General features: G+C 53.6%; 3 protein-coding genes across 4 annotated transcripts; 2 read left to right on the top strand and 1 right to left on the bottom strand.

The window, feature by feature from the left end:
- Window positions 1–610: 610 nt before the first annotated feature.
- YPEL3 (yippee like 3) lies at window positions 611–2,836 on the top strand (the record flags this gene model as incomplete). Of its 2 annotated transcripts, XM_080703353.1 has the most annotated exons (4): window positions 611–841; window positions 940–983; window positions 1,198–1,306; window positions 2,747–2,836. In XM_080703353.1, the coding sequence occupies 4 exons, from the start codon at window positions 611–613 to the stop codon at window positions 2,834–2,836; spliced, it is 474 nt and encodes a 157-aa protein (XP_080559479.1). The 2 variants fall into 2 exon arrangements, with proteins under 2 accessions (XP_080559479.1, XP_080559480.1); XM_080703354.1 differs by lacking the exon at window positions 940–983 and having other exon boundaries at window positions 768–841.
- Window positions 2,837–4,038: 1,202 nt separating this feature from the next.
- On the top strand, window positions 4,039–8,046 carry TBX6 (T-box transcription factor 6; the record flags this gene model as incomplete). Its single annotated transcript, XM_080702802.1, has 8 exons — window positions 4,039–4,413; window positions 4,496–4,730; window positions 5,563–5,830; window positions 5,937–6,083; window positions 6,160–6,230; window positions 7,418–7,491; window positions 7,567–7,750; window positions 7,833–8,046. Exons 1-8 carry the CDS (start codon window positions 4,296–4,298, stop codon window positions 8,044–8,046), a joined length of 1,311 nt encoding a protein of 436 aa, XP_080558928.1. The 5' UTR covers window positions 4,039–4,295.
- A 996-nt stretch (window positions 8,047–9,042) lies between these two features.
- PPP4C (protein phosphatase 4 catalytic subunit) lies at window positions 9,043–19,173 on the bottom strand (the record flags this gene model as incomplete). The annotated part of the gene is made up of 9 exons (XM_080702675.1): window positions 19,134–19,173; window positions 18,755–18,918; window positions 11,828–11,879; window positions 11,302–11,352; window positions 11,051–11,152; window positions 10,345–10,518; window positions 10,133–10,259; window positions 9,254–9,443; window positions 9,043–9,172 (listed from the first exon to the last, which is right to left on the bottom strand). Exons 2-9 carry the CDS (start codon window positions 18,850–18,852, stop codon window positions 9,043–9,045), a joined length of 924 nt encoding a protein of 307 aa, XP_080558801.1. The 5' UTR covers window positions 18,853–18,918; window positions 19,134–19,173.
- Window positions 19,174–19,963: the final 790 nt, after the last annotated feature.

The following is a 19,963-nucleotide window of genomic DNA, read 5'->3' as shown; positions in this document are numbered from 1 at the left end:
TGAGGCCCGCACGGTCAGGGCTGCGCGTCACCCCGCGCCCCCGCCCCGCCAGCGAGGACTGCCCCCTTCCCCCGGCGCCCGCCCCCACCCCGCGCCCCAGGTGAGGCCCGGGGTCGCAGGTAAGGCTCCGCGATGCAGGTAAGATCCCCTCGGCGGAGATGAGGCCTCAGCATCCCCAGGTAAGAGCCCCTCCCCTACTAGATGACCCTCCACCATCAGCAAGGCCTCCTGCCTCCTCCAGGTGAAGAACCCTCTCCCCAGGTGAATTCGCTGCATCCCAGAGTAGCCCCACCCACAGTCCAGTGAAGTCCTAAGGACCAGCCGATTCCTAAGCCCCCATGCTCCCACTAAACTGGGAACTGACAGCCCAGCCACGGTAAAGCCCCTTCCTCCAGCTTCAGCGGTCAAGTTAGCAGGGGAGAAGGAGGAAGCAGGTGAGTGACTCACCTTGAGCTCCTCCCAGCCTCAGTTTCCCCGCTGATGCAACCTGAAGCCTCCTCACTGAGTCAAAACTGAGACGACTCTGGTCCCTGGCGAGGCTGCTGGCTCTGGGGAAAGGAGAGAGCAGCCAAGTGTGACAGAGAGTCCCCAGGGCTCTGGGTGTGCCTGCATGTGTGTGGCTGGAGTCCTGACAGCCCACCTATTCCCTCCCTGGCAGGCACTGGGCTCCCTCTGCTCCCCGTGGGCCGCTCCCCGCGTGGGGCCACTGCCCCTGGCCCCCGCCATGGTGCGGATTTCAAAGCCCAAGACGTTTCAGGCCTATTTGGATGACTGTCACCGAAGGTATAGCTGTGCCCACTGCCGCGCTCACCTGGCCAACCACGACGACCTCATCTCCAAGGTACCCAGGCCATGGTTGGGTCTGGAATGGGAAGCAGAGGGGCTGTCTGGCAGCTCCCCACCAGTAACCCCAACTCCTCTTCCTTGCCTGTCCTTTAGTCCTTCCAGGGCAGTCAGGGACGTGCCTACCTCTTCAACTCTGTGTGAGTATTTGGCCTCCCTCCTTTCCCCCCCCTGAACTCTGTTGTGACCGGTGGCCACTGGCATCATGCTTAGACTCCCAGAGTCCCCTGGTTCAGGCAGGACACCATGAGCACCCCTCTCTTAGCTTCTAAAGACAGATGCAGTAGATCCAAGCTTGGGGCGGGGGCTCTGTGATGGTGGGACCCTCCCTGGAGCTGCCCCATGTCCCCACAGGGTGAATGTGGGCTGCGGGCCAGCTGAGGAGCGGGTGCTGCTGACAGGCCTCCATGCTGTCGCTGACATCCACTGTGAGAACTGCAAGACCACTTTGGGCTGGAAATATGTGAGTCGGCCCTCTCTGACCCCAGCCAGCCTTTGACCTGACCTCACATCACCTCTTTCTTTCAAGGAGCCATCTGGTAACTTGAGAGTGCATAGGCCAGCACAGAGAAATCAGACTGTCTTTTCACCCCTTGACCATGCTCTCTTCTCTCACACCTTGCAAGGGCTTTTAGGATTTTTTCCCCCTGAACCTATCCCTTCCCTCCCAGGCATTAGCATCCCTATTTGAGAGATGAGATATGCAGGATTACCATTTGTTGAATGCCTGTATGTCAGGCACTGTTAATGTGCTTAGCATATATTCTCCCATTTGGTTATTAAAACAGTTCTGTAGGTAGAATTTACTATGTCTATTTTTCAGAAGAAGGCAGGGAGACCCAGAGATATTAAGTAACTTGCCCAAGACCACACAACTGATCATAATAGGGACCAGAATCCTAGTTGGGTTTTTTGTTTTGTCTTAACTCCAAAGCCTCTACTACCAGCATATATCGTCATTCAGAGGATCGAAGAAGTTGCCCAAGACCCCAGAGCATGGAATATGGAACCTGGGTCCACAGACCTTCTTTTCCGTTACCCTTAGTGCCACCGCTGCTGCCAGGATCTGATTTCACTACCCCGAGTCTCATTTCCTTATCTCTCATTGGAGGAGAAAGCCACCACCTGGCACCCAAGATTGTTACAGGGATCAGATTAGATGTAGCAAAGGAAGATGCTCTTAGAAATCTGCAGGGACAAGACTGGGCAGGCATTGCTTGGAGTGCTTCTGTGTACACAGCCCCGCAGACACGGCCAGCCAGCCCTGACCTGGGTTCACCTCTGGCCCTGCCACAAACTCATGGTGTGTTTCTGGATAGGCGGCATGGCTTCTCTGGACCTCCCATAAACAAGGTCAAGCAGATACTGTGAATCTGTAAAAAAAAGATAGTGTAGGATAGGGGGTGGGAGGAGTAGACTGGGGCAAATGGCAGTGAGTATGTATGCCTATAGTTCAGTCTTTTAAAGTTTGTTTTTGCAGTGTTGTCATCGAGCACAGGGCCTTGTGCATGCTAGGCAAGTGCTCTATCACTGAGCTATATCCCCAGCTCCAAAAGTTATTTTTATTAAATTCTCTGCAGTGCAGATAAAACCATGTGTAGGCTGAAATGGCCCTCAGGCCACTAGATTGCAACCTTGGACTATGCAATCTTTTAAGCACTTCCTATCCTCTCAGTTGGAGCTGGCATTACCATTTAAAAAGTACTTGTGATTTAGAGTTCCATCTACCGCCTGTCAGCACAACCCTGCTAATTAGCAGCTCTGTGTCTGTGGGCAGGTAGTTTGGCTTCTCTGGGTGGCAGCTTCCTCGTATGTAAAATGAGGCCCGTCAGTTTCTCTCCCCAACCCCTAAGCCTGTGGTAGAGCTCTCGCGCAGAGATGACGGCCCCTCCCCTCCTTTTAGGAGCAGGCCTTTGAGAGCAGCCAGAAGTACAAAGAGGGGAAGTACATCATTGAACTCAACCACATGATCAAAGACAACGGCTGGGACTGACCCTGGCTCCTGACGCATGTGGCGCCCACCTGGCCTGGCCGCCAGGGGGCGCCGCTGGCTCCCCTCCGCCTGGAGGGAGCTCTGGACCCTCAGGGTCCCCGAAGAGGAAGGATCCAGCTTCTGTATATATATTTTATTGCATGCACTGTGACCTTGGGGGGAGATCAGAAGGGGACGACACCCCCGCACCTCCCTGCGATCTGGCTGGCTTGGATCTCGTTTTTAACCCCTTCCTGTCCCGCCTGACCCATAGATATGGCCTGTGTGCTGCTCTCTTGGCCCCAGTGCACCGTCTGCCCTTTGAACTTCTCCCACCGGGCCCTTCTTACCCCACGCGTGTCTGTTCCCTTCGTTCTGTAGCGTTTGTATATAATAAAACAATGAAGCGGAGAGAGAGCCCAGGCTCGCGTGGAATCCGGGAAGGGGAAACTCTTGCCCCTATAGACCCTGCAGGGCATTGGTAGGCACGGCCATCCAAGCTGGTCTCCACTGTAGGTGGAGATGGTCGAGCCCGTGCGGGCCCCCTAGGCCTTGACCTCAGCTGATCTGCATCTTCTTGGCTTTTAGTGCTTGTCCGCCGCCTAGGGGCAGCTCCCCCGGGAAGCCGCCGCGCCTCCGGCTTCTGGTCTCAACTACGACTCCCAGCGGCCATTGCGCGGCCGGCCTGTCTCTCCGGCGCGTGTCCCGGCGCGGGGCCTGCTGGGAAGTGTAGTTCCGAGGGTTCGACAGCGCAGGCTTTTCCCGGCAACCCTGCGCGAAACGTCAGACACTGTCTAGACTTGTGACCCGCAACTTTTTGAAACTCGATGGATGGTAGTGGTTTTTTAAGAATAGGAGCCAGGGAGGACCCCAGGGTCCAGTCTGCTGCGGACCCCTGGAGGTCTCCAGTGCCCCTTGTAATCAGCCCGGGCTGCACGCCAGCAACACTGCACTCTCCCTCCAGTTATGCTTCTTCCCTCCAAGGCCAGTCTTTTAAGTGAAAAAGTGGGGATCACCCCTAGAAAGTCTGGCGTGCCGGGGTCCGCCAGGACTTCAGACTGGGTCCCAGGGTCTAGACACCAACCCCCGCCCCCTATCCATTAGTTTATCCCTAGCTGGAGTGCCCCCCCTACCGTGGGAACAGAGACCAGCTGGCCGGAAGCGCCAAACTGTGTCCCAGTCCGAGCCCTGGGGATCAATCAGGCCGAGGAGTTAATTATGTAATGAGGGGGCAGGGGGTCGGGGCTAATGAAGCTGCCCAGGGGGGGAGGGGGAGAGGAAGGTACCAGGTATCCGGTCCCCCTCTTGGACCCCTTCGAGGCCCCAGGGGTCTCCACTTTAGCCTACCTCCAGGGCCCCAAAGAGGGGAGGGGCTGTGATCCCGGGACTGGAAGGGGCTGAGCTGTGAGCTATAAAGGGGGATTCTCTCAGCACCCGGGGATTCTAGTCAGCGTGACCTGAAACCAGAAGGGGATACAACATGTACCATCCGCGAGAGTTGTACCCCTCCCTGGGGACCGGCTATCGTCTGGGTCCCCCCCAGCCCGGGGCTGACTCCAGCTTCCCCCCTGCTCTGGCAGAGGGCTACCGCTACCCGGGTGAGCAAGGGGACCAGCTCCTGGGTCGAGGGTTTGGAGGCTGTGGTCCTTGGCTGGCTCCTCACTCTTCCCACATCTTCAGATCTGGACACTCCCAAACTGGATTGCTTCCTCTCTGGGATTGAGGCTGCCCCGCGCACCCTGGCTGCTCCCCCACCTCTGCCCCTTCTGCCCCCTTCCCTGGGCCCTGAGCCAGCCCCGCCAGCTGCAGAGGCTCTTCACTCGCTCCCCGGGGTCAGCTTGAGCCTGGAGAACCAGGAGCTGTGGAAGGAGTTCAGCGCTGTGGGGACAGAGATGATCATCACTAAAGCTGGCAGGTGAGGGCTGGCCAGGTCTGAGTTCCTGCTGGGGTTTCTTGGGAAAGCCAGCATTCCTTCCAACAGGACTAGGTTAGGGGGCTTCTCCAGGGTAAGAGTTCTGCCTACACTCATCATTATAGCCTGGGGCGTGGGTGACTCTGGATGGAATCAGAAGTCATTGTGGCAAAGGTGACGGCAGCTTTGGAATCAGTGGATGGGTTTAGGGGCCAGACTATCAAAGATCATAGTCAGTCTGGGCCAGGCTCAAGGTGTGTGGCTGGAATCAGGGTTCAGACTATGACTGGAGTCAAGAGCCAGCTGATGACCAAGATCAGGGAAACCTGGCCAGGATCAGAGTTCAGTTCGTAATTTCAGTAGAAGCAGGGCAGGGATCCCTGTGTGGCCTGTGTTGAGATCTTTATATCTACAGCAGGAAGGAAGCCGTAGCACGATGAGTCCTCTGCCCCAATGAAGGCAGAGCCTTGAGTTTGCCAAAGCAAATTTTCCAGCTGCAGGATCTGGTGATGGAGATCAGTTGAGGAGACCAAGGTGGGGAGGAGGAGGTACCTGGCAAGATTTTCAGGAAGAAAAGTTAGTGGCTACTGCTTCTGCAAATGGAATTTGAGGGGCAAGGCGTCAGAAGTCCAGACTCTGCTCCTAACCTGCTTTGTCACCTAACCAGTCCCATTTCCCCATTTGTGAAATGGGTGGAATGGGCCTTCCAGCCCCAAGATTCTGCCCCAGGGTTCTAATTCCACCTCCCTTGATGCTTTGCAGGCAGAGCTAGGGTCCTGGGCCACCTCTGGCTGGCAGCTAGCTCAAGGCCTCTCCCTTCTCCTCCCCTGTGCAGGCGCATGTTCCCGGCTTGCCGAGTGTCAGTCACTGGCCTGGACCCCGAGGCCCGCTACCTGTTTTTTCTGGATGTGGTTCCAGTGGATGGGGCCCGCTACCGCTGGCAGGGCCGGCGCTGGGAGCCCAGTGGCAAAGCGGAGCCCCGCCTGCCTGACCGCGTCTACATTCACCCTGACTCGCCCGCCACCGGTGCTCACTGGATGAGGCAACCTGTGTCCTTCCACCGCGTCAAGCTCACCAACAGCACGCTGGACCCCCATGGCCACGTGAGGCCCAGACTGGGACTCCCAGATAGGGGTTGGGGGTAGTGCTGGATAGAAAGCTAAGGCTGGGGCCCAGGGTGCGGAGTCACCCCCATTTCTTCCTTCCCAGCTGATTTTGCACTCCATGCACAAGTACCAGCCCCGAATACACCTGGTCAGAGCCGCCCAGCTTTGCAGCCAGCACTGGGGGGGCGTGGCCTCTTTCCGCTTCCCAGAGACCACCTTCATCTCTGTGACAGCCTACCAGAACCCACGGGTGAGTGGCCCTGCTAGAAGGGGTGGCGGCGCCCGGCCCAGCCCACAGGAGCTTTGACCTGGCTGTGTGTCCGCAGATCACACAACTGAAGATTGCAGCCAACCCCTTTGCCAAAGGCTTCCGGGAGAATGGCAGGAACTGTAAGAGGTGAGCATTGTTCACTCCTTCAACCATGTTTTTGTTTTGGGTCTTTATTTGATTTGTTTTTGGCCCTAGAGATTAACTCTAGGAGTATTCTACCTTCGAGATATACCCCAGCCCCTTTTTATTTTGTTTTTTGCAACGGGAGAGGGGGGTCTTGCTACGTTGCTGAGTCTTGCTAAGTTTGAGGCTGGTCTTGAACCTGTGCTCCTCCTGTCTCAGCCTCCCAAGTACTGGGATGACACCACCACACCTGGCTAACAATGTTTATTCATCACTTGCTCTGTGTAGGCACTGTGCTGGGTATCAGGAGCACAATGGGAAATAAAACCATTTTTATATTCATATTCACTGGTGCAACAAATACTGTGTGAGCTGGCACAGTTCTAGGCAATGGAGATGCATCAGTAAACAAAGCAAACCAAAGCATATTCACCATGGAACCGCCCTGCTAATGGATAGAGAGGACAAGTAAACAAGAAGTAAGTTAGGGAGAAGTTCTAAGAAGACTGGGGTGAAGGATTAGATCCCTGAGAGAAGACCTGATGGAAGCGAGGGAGGGAGCCATGATGCACATCTGGGGAAACCCATGCCAGAGTGGGAGCCACATGTGCAAGGCCCTGGGCAGGACGTGCCCACAGCGCGACTGGAGTGGGGTGGTGAGGAGGCGATCCAGGTGGTGATGGGAAGCCAGGCAGTGCTCAACAGGACAGTAGTTTAGCAAGGATTTGGCATCTGAGTACTGCCCCCGACAGCAGCCCCTGCCCTCAGGGAGCCTCAGGGAGCCATCAGATGAGACAGAGATGAACCAAAGGTTCACTCGACCAATGTCAAAGCCTAATAAATTTCCTTGAGGAAGTTATGCTTGATCTGAGTGAGGAAAAAAGGATGTTATGCATGTGAGGAGGAGGCAGGGTGGAGGGAGGTGGGCTGGTCAGACCATGGCCAGGCCTTGCAGCTCGGGAAGGAGTTCCCTAAATAGTAGGACAGACTGAAAAGTTCAAGTGGGGGATAAAGCCCCACCCTACCGCCTTCTAATCCCTTCTCTGGCCTCAGCTCACCTGTAAAATGGGTACAGAGTGGCATCTACCTGAAAGGGGAGGGTGAACTGTCTGGGTAAAATGCCTGGCACCTGGGTAAGTGTCATTAGCACCATCATAATCACTGCTGTCACCATCATCACTGTTCCCCAGGGAGCGAGATGCCCGTGTGAAGAGGAAACTTCGGGGCCCAGAGCCAGTAGCCACAGAGGCCTATGGGAGTGGAGGTGAGCACTGTCACGAGGTTATGGAGTCAGAACTGATGGCTCCTCCCTGACCCAACCTGTCTTTGTCTCTCCCAGATACACCAGGGGGTCCCTGTGACTCCACCTTGGGTGGGGACATCCGTGAGGCAGAGGCAGAGCAGGTCCCAGCTTCCCGGGAGGCTGCCCCTGCTGCAGCTGCTCCATGCAGTGGCCCCAGTGCCGAGGCCTACCTCCTGCACCCTGCAGCTTTCCATGGGGTCCCCAGTCACCTGCCCAGCAGGTAAGTGGGACCAGGGCACAGGGCTGGGCTGTCCCAGGTGCGAGGACCCTCTCCCCTTCTGACACCTCTCTTTCCACTTCAGGAACCCCAGCTTCCCTGAGACTCCAGACTCTGGGCGCCCAGCCCCCTATTCAGCTGCATTTCTGGAGCTGCAGCCTGGGACAGGGGGCTCAGGGTACCCAGCAGCTCCATCCACAGCATCCTTTGCCCCACACTTCCTTCAGGGGGGGCCCTTCCCCTTACCGTACCCAGGGCCTGGGGGTTACCTGGACGTAGGTTCCAAACCAATGTACTGAGCACACAGGGCCCTTCAGCCTCATCTTCCATCACAGCCTCTCCCCCTCCCCCAGCACTCCAGCCCCTCACCCCCCCATCCCCCAGGCCAAATGGCTGTTTTGGGCCTGCCCCCCCACTTCGCACCTTGGTTTTACTCCACCCCCTCTGGCTTCAAAGCCCAGGCCAGGCTGCTGGGAGTCCAGCTGGGGCCAGCTTCCCCTCCTGACGCTCACCTCTCACCTGGGTGTGAATGGCGAGAGGCTCTGCCTGGCCAAATGGCCCCATCCACGGTGCAACCGCACCAATTTGTTCTCAGGTTCAGAGTATTTTTGTTAATAAAACTCAAAAGACATCAGTGCTCAGGAAATGTTGGGCTAGTGGTGTTGGTCTGGGCGGGGCTGGAGAAACCAAGACTGTGGGGAGACCCAGGACGCAGAATCGCCGAGGTTGAAGCTGCTTGATTTCATCCAAGTAAATCAACCTCCTCCGGACCCACTTCCTCTTCAGAATAATGGGGTAAATCTGAATCTCCTAATACTATTTAAGAATTAAACAAGGCATGAGAACTGAACCCAGCTCCTACCCAGCATCAAGGAAGGCTGGATGGGGAGGATTAGGGCCCAAGCAGCCAAGGTCCTGATGGCCACCCCAGGCCCAGGCCAGCATCTCTGCTCACCCCTAATCAAGCCTGACACAAACTCCAAGATCATTTTTCTTCTTTTATTAGAATTTTTTTCTTTTTTTTTTCTCAAAACTTTTATCTAAAAACAAACCAAAAAAAAAAGGAAAAAAAGAAAAAATTACTGGAAACCTCCTGGTTCGAGTAGGGAAAGGAGAGGAGGAGTATGGAGCCAAGGCTCCAAACCTTTCCAGAGAAAGTCCTCACCCTTGAAACGCCCTCGTGGGGGGAGAGCAGAACTGGGAACGGCCCCTCCATATGCCCAGCCTCCGACTGGGGAGCAGGCAGAGTCACAGTGGTCCAAGGCCCAGAGGTTGGAGGGCCCAGGGCCGAGGGTTCACAGGAAGTAGTCGGCCACAGGCTTCTTGGAGGGGATGCCACGTGTCTCCTGCGGAGCGGCCTCGAAGATGATGAAATCTTTCTGGAGGTGCTCATCCAGCTCCAAGATGGCTGCCACATTGCCACAGCTGGAAGGAGGGCAGCAGAATTAGGACCAGGTCAGCCTGGGTCCCTACCACCACCCTGACCTCCTGGCCCTGCTAGCTCACCGGTAGCAGTAGTTGGGTGCTGACCACACAGTGAGCACAGTCTCATTGAAGTGCCACTTATAACCTTCCATCACTAGTTGGTGTGCGCGGCAGATCATGTCAATGTCATTGGCTGCGTTGAACTGGGCCACCACATCACTGCCAAATAGGTAGCCGGCTCCGCGGGGGCTCACGCCCCAGCCTGTTGTGTCTGAGGCAAATAAGGTAGGGATGGGGACAGGAGGGCCTCGGGCTGCTCTGGGTGTCCACTGCTCCCTCCAATCAACCAGAGGCTTGCAGGGCAAGATCACAGGGCCAGCGTATGTCCTGGGGGCTCTTGGGGACAGGACAGGAAATCCGCAGAGAAAGAATGCTGTATGACTGGGATCACCTCATAACTGCAGTGACCGTGACTTACTGTCCAGACAGGTACACGAGAGAGAAAGGGAGCACTGATAATGATCAAGCCGCAGCACCGGTGTGACAGGGCTGCCCGGCCGCCCCAGGCCCTAACAGGGTGGTCAGGAAGTGGCAGTGACGGAGGGGACTGGTGCTCAGATCAGCTGTAACCCTCAGTTCCACAAAGCACAGGGGCCAGTGCGAGGGAGCCGTCTTTTGGTGGGTCTGACCTCTGGTGAAGCTGTTGGGTTGTGAAGCCCCCTCTGCAGGGAGCCAATGATTTTGTCCCAAACGGCCCTAAGCTCTCCCTACCCTCCTGCCCCTCTGAGCTCAGCGTTCTGCCATCCACGCTGCCTGCTCCTCATGGAGGGCCCAGCCAGCTGGCATGGAAGCAGGCGACCACCAGCTCTGCCCTGCCTGCCCCCTCAAGGCACTTGCTTCAATCAGTCTCTACAACTAGAGGTAGAGCCAGCCTGCCCTGCCCCACCTGCCCACCCTCACCTTCAGGGTCGGACCAGAGGAGGTCACACATAGGCCCATCATGGGGCACCTCTTGCTTTCGGTCAATCGTCCGGATCTGGTCCAGGGTCTGGATGGAGGGGGAGAGGCCCCCATGCACACAGAAGATCTAGAGAGAAGAGCAAGACCAGAGGAAGGGAGGTGGAGGCGCAGGGCCCCCCTCGTTCTACCTGAGAGTCCCATGGCCGGCCTACCTTGCCATCGATGATGGCTGACAAGCTGAGGTAGTCAAAGATCTCAGTGCAGTAGCGCCACACGGTCACTGAGCCATATTTGCGCAGGCACTCGTCGTAGAAGCCATAGACCTGGGTGATCTGGCGGCTCTCATGGTTGCCCCGGATCAGGGTGATGCGGTCAGGATAGCGGACCTGGGGGCAGCCAGTATGCAGGGATGGGTCCAGGCTCCGCCTCTCCACCTGCCCACAGCAACCTCCACATGCCTGCCAGCCTCACTGTCCTCACAACTGCTCTCCCTGCCCAGACTCCTGCCATCTCTTGCCTGAATCATGTGCCATCTGCCTCACAGGCCCCCAGACCCTCCTCCAGAGGAACCAAACCTGCCCCTTCCATCAGCTACAAACCCAGGCTCCTCCCCCATGGGCAGGCAGTGACCCTGGGACATTCGAGGTCTCGGGCTCCATACACCTCTCCCCACCACAATACCAAATCCGGTTGTCCCCAGTGACTGCACTTCCTGAACACGGCCGCCTCTCCCCTCCCCTAGAGCCTGCCCTATTAGCATGCCCACCAGGGCTCAGGTGATGTCCCTGGATCAAGAAGGGTCCACTACCTGCAGCACAGCTCCAAGGTGGGGGGAGGGGAGAGACAAGAGCAGCAAAGATACAGAAAGGTGGGTCTGAGGTGGCTCAGCTTTGGGCTCCAGAGGTCAGGGGTCCCCACCTTAAGTGCCAGCAGCAGGAGGAAGGTTTCAACGCTGTAGAAGCCACGGTCCACAAAGTCCCCCATGAAGAGGTAGTTGGTCTCAGGGACATCGCCACCCACCTGGGGGAAGGGAGAAAGTTTTGCTTGGTCCTAAGGTGGTCTCCACCCACTGCAAAGACCCCATCCACACGCCAAAGTAAAGGCTTGGCTCTCAAAGAGCAGGTCTTCTGCTCACCCCACATTACCCTCCTGTGTTCCCCCACACTCACTCTAAATAGCTCCTTGAGGTCATAGAATTGTCCATGGATGTCACCGCACACCTGGGAAGTAGAAAATAATGTCAGCATGCACACAGCGGACAAGGGCTTCCGAGAGCTTCCTTACTCTTGGCAATGCTGCTGCATCATAGAGCCCAAAGTCCACTCTCCTGCCCTGATGACGCCCACCACCCCACACTGAATGCCAGACCGACGACAGGAGTCAGAGCTGCCTTCCCGGTGAGACCCACAGCTCTGGAGGACTTGGCCCTTCTTTCTCTACTGCCCTCAAGATTCCCAGAGTACAGTTACTGACAGAACCACACAACTAGAATCACTCACCAAACTAAGGATCCCTTGCCCTGGCTAAAAGTATATCCCCCATAAATCAAAATTCCCACAATATCTTTCTTATAGTGGGGTATTTCTGAAGATGAGGGAGAGGAAAGACACCTGGGGCTACAGGAATGAGGAGTGGACCCATGGAGCCGCTAATGGGAATGTTCATGTGCCTAAAAGGCTGAGCCAGGCTACTCACCGTGACTGGAGAGTCCACCCTCTGCACGTTGCTCTCCTCTACCAAGATCTCTCTGGAGACAGGATAAGACCAGGGTCACCACAGCCAGGCCAGCCCAGCCCAATTCCTGACCTTTTTATGGGGGAGGGGAGGACATGAGGTGGTCCTTGAACCTCCAGGGGGCAGAAGCCAAGTGTGCAGTTTCCCCAAGATCAGCTTACCATGGCCCACAACACCCTCCCACGACTCTCTGCTGCCAGGAGGACAAGTCCAAGCTCTCACCCAGCGTTCAGCCCTTCTTAGTAAGGCTGGGACTTTTCCAGCCTTTGCTACCCCTGGTGCTTCCTCTCCTGCATCCAGTACTCACTCCTGGAAGGCAGGTCTTCTCACCCTCTCAGCAGCGCCCGTGTTCCCTCAGAGCACTCCCAGACTGTCCCTGGACCACTCTGACATCACTCTCTACAAGCACAGGGCCTTTCTTGCTGACTGCCCAAAGACAAGGGTGGGGGACCTGGGCAGAACAATCATCAGGTGCACCTTCAGAGACAAAGCACCGTTCCTATGTTTTCAACATTTATTTAGAGACAGTGAGGACTTGATTTTTTAAAATTTTCCTTTGAGTGCAATTGACTTCTACTTGAGTGAGAATACATAAAATCATCTGGCAGTTACAGATTCCTAATTTGCATAGCACTAGTGGAGCTCACATCACGGCCAGGACTGTAAGGAGCCCCGCATGGACCTGAGCCATCGACAGCCACCCTCAAAGACAGGCACTAAGGTCATCTCCATGGAGATGCAGAAGCTGAAGCACAGGGTTGGTGCAGGATGGTGCCACAGTCACAAAGATGAATGTCAACAAGGGAAGCCTGGCCTGCTGGCTTTGCTTTAATTTGGAGGTGTATGTGTGTGTGTAATTGAGGATAGAACCCAGCAGCATTCTACCTCCGAGCTACACCCCAGCCCTATTTTTTTTTTTTTTTTTTGGTGGTACTGGGGGTGGTACTGGTGGCTTTCTACCTCCAGGCTATACTCCCAACCTATTTTTTTTATTTGAAAACAGGGTCTCACTAAGTTGCTAAGAGCCTCACTAAGTAGCCCAAGCTGGCTTCGAACCTGTGCGATCCTCCTGTCTCAGCCTCCCAAGTGCAGGGATTATAAGCATGCACCACCACGCCCAGCCCGCAGTCCTATTTTTTGATTCTTAATTTTGAAACAGGGCTTCACTAAGTAGCTGAGGCTAGCTGGGAACCTGCGATCCTCCTATTTCAGCCTCCCAAGTACTAGGATTAAAAGTGTGTGGCAGCCGGGCGTGGTGGCGCACGCTTGTAATCCCCACTCTTGGGAGGCTGAGACAAGAGGATCGCACGGGTTTGAAGCCAGCCTCAGCTACTTAGTGAGGCTTTCAGCAACTTAGTGAGACCCTGTTTCCAAATAAAATATAAAAAAGGTCTGGGAGTATAGCCCGGAGGTAGAAAGCCTCTGGGTTCCACCCCCAATACCATCAAAAAATAAAAATAAAAATAAAAAATAAAAAAGTGTGTGGCACCATGCCTGGCTTTTTTTTTTTTTTTTTTCTTTTGGTACTGGGGATGGAACCCAGGGACATTCTACCTCCAAGCTACACCCCCAGCCCTATTTTTTATTCTTTATTTTGAAACAGGGTCTCACTGAGTTGCAAAGGGCATAAGTAGTAGCTGAGGCTGTCTATAAACTGCGAACCTCCTGTCTCAGGTTCCCAAATGCTGGGATTACAAGCATGCGCCACCACACCATGCTCTTTTTTTTTTTTTTTAAACCAAGCTATTCTTATGCAGGAGGGACTCAGGCTCTTCCTCCTGGCAGTCTCTTCCCACTAGACTGAGTTCTTTGAGCTCAGGGAACAGAATGATTCACGTATGTCTCTCAGGTGCTCTCTATGACGGGGCACAGGGGAGGTGTGCCTTCGTTTCTGAAACAGGGGGCGGCACTGGCGGTGGTCCAAGAGGCCGCACAGCAGTTGGGCCCTCCCACCTGTATTGCACCTTGTGAACATCCTTCCACATCAACTGCTTATGCTGACCTCTCCAACAGACTGAGAGGCTCTTTCCATCCTCATCTGATAAATAAACCAAAGCTTAGAGAAAAGTGGAAGGATCAAGGTCATGAAGCTGGAGAGTGGCTAAAATGGAACTTAAGAGCCAATTTGAGAATTTATGTTAGCCCCCCTTTCATAGACCCAGAGACAAAACCTGAAACCCAGTGAAGTCACTGCAGGGCCCTTCCTCTCTGTAAAACCTCACCTCAATGCCAGTGTGGCCCCAGTGTGGTCAAGGAACAAGGCCCAGGTCCTAACCCCAGCTCTGTCACCTGCACACATCGCCATCCCTATATACTCTCAATGGCTCCTTTACTTCCACAGCTGACACTCCTTCAGTAAGTGCCTATCACAGGCGGGGTCCTGTCCCTGGATATGCAGAATATCACTGGAGTCTAGTGATTTCAGAAATTCAAAGAGGTGACACACCCACAATCCTAGTACTTGAAAGGCTGAGACAGGAAGATGGCAGGGTCAAGACCAGCCTTAGCAACTTGGTGAGACTCTAGGCAACTTAGAGTGTTTCTAAAACAAAAAATGAAAAGGGCTTGGGATACAGCTCAAAGGTAGAATACTCCTGGGTTCAAGCCGGGCATGGTGGTGCACGCTTTTGGGATCCCAGCATTTGGGAGACTGAGACAGGAGGATCACAGTTCACGGACAGCCTCAGCTACTTAGTAAGGCCTTTTGCAACTCAGTGAGACCATGTTTCAAAAAAATAAAAATAATAAAGAGGGCCAGGCGTGGTGGCGCACACTTGTAATCCCAGCACTTGGACGCAGAGACCAGAAGATCGCGGTTCAATAGTTGACAGCCTCAGCTACTTAAGGAGGCCCTTCGCAACTCAGTGAGACCCTGTTTCAAAAAATTAAAAAAATACAACTGGGGGTGTAGCTTGGAGGTAGAATGCCCCTGGGTTCCAGTTCCAGTACTGCAAAAAATAAATAAATAAATAAATAAATAAATAAAAATAAAAAATAGGGCTGGGGGTGTACCTAGTACCACCAAAAAAAAAAAAAAAAAAAAAAGAGGGGGGGGGGAGGGAGGGAGGGAGGGAGGGAAGATACATCTGGGTTCAATCCCTAGTCCAGAAGAAAAAGGAAAAAGGAAGGAAGCAAGAAGTGAACAAACTCAGGGGTGAAGTAACTTGACTAGAGTCACACTGGTAATGGTGACAAAGCTGAAATTCACACTGAAAGCCACTCAATTCAAAAACTGTTTTTCTAAAGTACTAATTTTTTTTGTATTAGAGATTGAACCCAAAGGGATTCTATCTCTAAGCTACACCCCCAGCCCTATTTTATTTGCAGGTCTGAGTATGGAACCCAGAGGCATTTGACCTCCGAGCTACACCCCCTGCCCTATTTCTTCTTCTTCTTTTTTTTTTTTTTTTTTTTTGGTGGTACTGGGGTTCCTGAAAGCCCTTCTACCTCCGGGCTACACTCCCAGACCTATTTTATATTTGGAAACGTCTCCTAAGCCAGTGAGGCTGGCTCCGAACCAGTGCGATCCTGTCTCCGCCTCCCAAGCACGGGGATTACAAGCATGCGCCACCACACCCAGCTCTAGTCTTTATTTTTTGAAACGGGGTCTCACCAATGCGGAGGGCCTCATTAAGTAGCTGAGGCTGTCCACGAACCCATCTCAACCTCCCGAATGCTGGAATTACAAGCGTGTGCCACCATGCCTGGCTTATTTCTATTTTGAAATAGGGTCTCACCAGGTTGATGAGAGTCACAGTATTTGCTGCAACTGTCCTCGAACCTGTGATCCTCCTATCTCAGCCTCCCAAGTACTGGAAGTACGCCGCCATGTCCGGCTCTGATGTGCTAATATTTTAAACAGGAGCAACTTTGGTTCGGACTACTGTAGGCCGCTGTGGTTTCAAAGGTGTGATTTAGTCTACGTGCCCTCAGAGCAAGCTGAAGCTCTTGCCGCTCCTGGCCTCAGTCAAGGCCTGACGGGTCCCGGGACACGGCCCAGTGCTAAAGTTTGTCCTCTTTTATACTGAGTCTGGGACAGCAGAGGCCAACTCAGGTCTCAGCCTAGTGTCTCCTAGCTCCATCTCAGCCTCAGCAGAAAAAGACCTTTCCACCCCTCAGTCCTCCATAGCTCCCTGTTGCCTGTCACTCCCCTTATCAAAACATAAATCTCTCTGCCTGGCTATCAATGACCAGGGGGACAGTCAAAGACCTGGATCCAAAACTAAACTGCTTGAGCCGGGTGTGGTGGCGCACGCTTGTAATCCCCGCGCTTGGGAGGCTGAGACAGGAGGATCGCACGGGTTTGAAGCCAGCCTCAGCTGCTTAGTGAGGCTCTCAGCAACTTAGTGAGACCCTGTTTCCAAATAAAATGTATTTTTAAAAAAAAGGTCTGGGAGTATAGCCCAGAGGTAGAAAGCCTCTGGGTTCTACTCCCAGTACCACCAAAACTAAACTGCTCTCCAACTAGCTGTGTGACATGGGCCAAGATATCTACTCTGAGACTCAGTTTGACCTTTTGTGAAAGGGAGTAAATGCTTTCTTCTGTCCTACCCATTCCAGGGCTGCTGCAAGGAGCAAGAGAGGCTACACACAAAATTTTTGTTCTTCTGAAAATTCCAGCATGCTATCCAAGATGATGTTATCTGTCACCATCACCACATTGACCTAAATACTGAGGGGGAGATAAGACTTATAGGAAAAAAACGATAGTGCCAGCAGCAAATGGCTTAAGTTCCTAAAAATGTCATTTGGATCAAGAGAGAAGGGTCAACTAAAAACACGGTAGAGCTGGTTTGGTCAGAAAGATTTTCTTCTTTTCTTTCTCTTTTTCTAAAATGGGCCATTTGTTACCCAGGCTGTCCTTGAACTCCTGGGTTCAAATACCCCTCCCCCTTTTTTTGTGGTACTGGGGATTGAAACCATGGGCATTCTACCTCTGAGCTACACCCTCAGCCCCATTTTTTATTCTTTATTTCGAAACAGGGTCTAAGTTGCAGCGGGCCTCACTAAGTAGCGGAGGGTGGCTACGAACCTGTCATCCTTCTGTCTCAGCCTCCCAAGTACTGGAATTACAAGTGTGTGCCACTCCGCCCAGCTTCAAATAACCATCCTGGCTCAGCCTTCCAAGTAGCTATGACTACGGTTGTGTGTTACCATACTCAGCAGGCAAATTTCCTTGAGCTGTCAAACAGTAGAGTCCAAACAGGAATTTTTAAAGGAGCCTGACCTGTTCATCAAACATATATAGGCCCTGTCTGATTGCAGGGTCTGTCTGTGTGGGGCAGAGCCTACCAAGGAGCCTTAGAGCCACAGACTTAGAATCCAGCCCTGCTACTTCCTCACTGGGTGACCTCAGTTAAGTCACTGGACTCTAGAAGTCATAGCTTCCTGTTCAATAAAATGGAACAAATGATTCCAACTTCACAGGAGTGAGTGTGTGTGTGTGTGTGTGTGTGTGTGTGTGTGTGTGTGTGTGTTGATATAAATTTTTTGCCAGTCAGGGCTAGGCTACTAGTGGATCTACTCCTCAATAAACAAAGGAATTCTCTAGTTCTTCTACAATTCTTCAATTGGCAGAAGCCACAGGTAAACAATTCCCCAAAGGAGGCAGGTAATAACATCTCCTGGACTGTTGCCCACATGTCTCAGGGCCCCCATTCCCACTCTCATCTCACTTGGAATGCCCTACCTCATGGCCCTGCCCCATCAACTAACCAAATTATCTTTATCCTCCAAGGCCCATCTTCTTTCAGAAGCCTCCCTTGATGATTTCAGCCCAGATCATCACCGCCCTTTTTACACAGTAATAACACCACCCCCTAGAAACTGTAGAGCATCTACGGTGTCAAAACACTATGCCAAGTTTACCTCAAGCACTAATTCACTGAACAAATCTTCACAACCACTGTATTTAAGTATAATCATCTCCACATGGCAGATACTTGAGCACCAGACACCCCACTGTCAGAGCTAGTAAGTGGCAGAACTCAGATTCAAATCTAGAGTGATCAGATTAAAAAATCCAGACTCTGTATATATGTGTGTATTTTACTGGGAATTAGAGGCATTCCACCTCTGAGCTATAACCCCAGACAGATTTTATTTCTTATTTGGAAACAGGATCTCACTTGGTTGCTGAGAGCCCCATTAAACTGCTGAGGCTGTCCTCAAACCTGTGATCTTCCTGTCTCAGCCTCCCAAACACTAGGATTAAAGCGTGCAACACCACACCCAGTGCAACCTGGACTCTTAAGCAGGCTACATCACTCTATTTCCCATAGAATCTAGGTTGGGCCTCCTTCCATGTCATGCTTAATTCTCCTCTAGTTTATTTGGTACAATTTCTTAAACTCCCATGCTGAATATGAGAGCAATTCAACTCTATCTTGTCTCATTAAGGCCTGAAAAAGGTCAGGATGTGACCTTCAAACTCCATTCCTTACTTGTTGATAACTTTGAACATGAAAGTCCTCTCTTGTAGAATAGGGACAATACCACCTCCTTTTAAGGGTTGTTGTTGGGATAAAGAGAATTTTATAAGCCGGGGGTCTTGTTTTCCTGCCTTGAACTTTTGTTTTCCCCAACACTTTACACCGCCTTAATCTTGAAGGCCTGTTCCCAAAGCTCAACCCCTCCAAGAAGCCTTCTTTGTTCGCCCCCAGATGAGTTTACTTTCCCAAGTACTTCCTGTAACTCTCTTACTCCACTGGAAACGCATCCAATGCTTTCAAGTGTCCTTATCCACGTCTCTCCTCCGCTAACAAGCTAGTTGTTCCTCGAGGGAAGTGGCCCTACTCTGTTCTCCGGGAGAGCTTCCAGGATGGGGCGAGCCCCAAGTTGTCAGCAGAGTTTGCCCCAGGCCTGAACTCGAGCGGCCGCCGGGCTCACCTGGCCTTAGCGCACAGGGCCTTGACTTCGCTCTCCTTGATGAGCTCGCAGCGCCGCAGCTGCTCGATCTGCCGGTCCAGATCGCTGATCTCCGCCATGGCCCACCCCCCCCGGCGCGGGTCAGAGTCGGGGCCGCCGCCCCCTCCGCACCGCACAGGGGTCTCCTGAGAAAGGGGAAGAGCCGGCGGGTCACTGTCCGTACGAGGCGCGGGGGGGCGACTCAATTCTGGGGCTGGCTCGCCCCCCCACCCCGTCTCCCCTCACATCGGCCCGGGAGCCCCCAGCGTCCCGCCGCCCTGGCCGCGCCCCCCGCTAACTCCCGTCGAACCCCGCGGCCCCGCGCTAAGGACGGTGGCCTAGAGGGGTCTCGGACTATTACCGCCGCTGCGACTCCGGCTCGGGCTGTCGGACTCCCTGCCTCCCTCCTTCCCTTCGCTTTGGGCCGCCGCCGCCGCCGCTTCCACTTCCGGCCCCGCCGCGGAAGCAAAGGGAGGCCAGTTCCGGCGCGCGCCGGATGTGACGTCATACACGCTCCTCCCGCGCCCGCCTCGCGGGCGGATCGCCGCGTCTCGAGGCGGAGGATGGGGAGCCGAGGAGGCCGACGTCCCGGGCCGCGGGCGGGGCGACTGCGGGCTGGCGCTCCCCGGCGCGGGCGGGGCCTGTTAGGGACGCGACCGTTCCCGTTCCCATTTCAGAAAGGAAAATCGGCGGAGGCTGAGCTGGCGCTAGGCCCTGTCACTTTACACGTTTTACAAATTTTTGTTTACCTATTTTAGTCTTACTCCCCCACTACAATCCTGTCGGATAAAACTTTGCCTTACTCACTACTGCAGCTCTAGTACTTAGAATAAGGCCTGGTATAGTAAAACAGCCAATAAGTGGATGAAGAAGTCCCAAATCTCTTCCCACTGCCCCAAAGGAATCTTTGCCAGTGAGAAGCTCCAAAATTTGGGGCGGAAAGGAACCCACCTTTCCCACACCAATCCTGCCTCAGCACACGCTCCCTTGATTCCAGAATCATCCCTCTGACACTCAGTTTTTTATTGCCTGGAAGTTTTATTCCTTTTTTAAGAGAAACTTGCTCAGAGAGGTTAAGTAACTTTTTCATGGTTGCATAGCTAATAATTTGGAGTTTGAGACAAATTTGCAACCAAATTTCAAGGTAGGTTGAAATTAGAACCCAGAAATGGTGTGTTCTGGGTTCTAGTT

The sequence above is a fragment of the Muscardinus avellanarius genome, assembly GCF_963383645.1.
Source record: "Muscardinus avellanarius genome assembly, chromosome: 10".
NCBI classification, from domain to species: domain Eukaryota; kingdom Metazoa; phylum Chordata; class Mammalia; order Rodentia; family Gliridae; genus Muscardinus; species Muscardinus avellanarius.
This window is presented reverse-complemented; position numbering and strand designations above follow the sequence as displayed.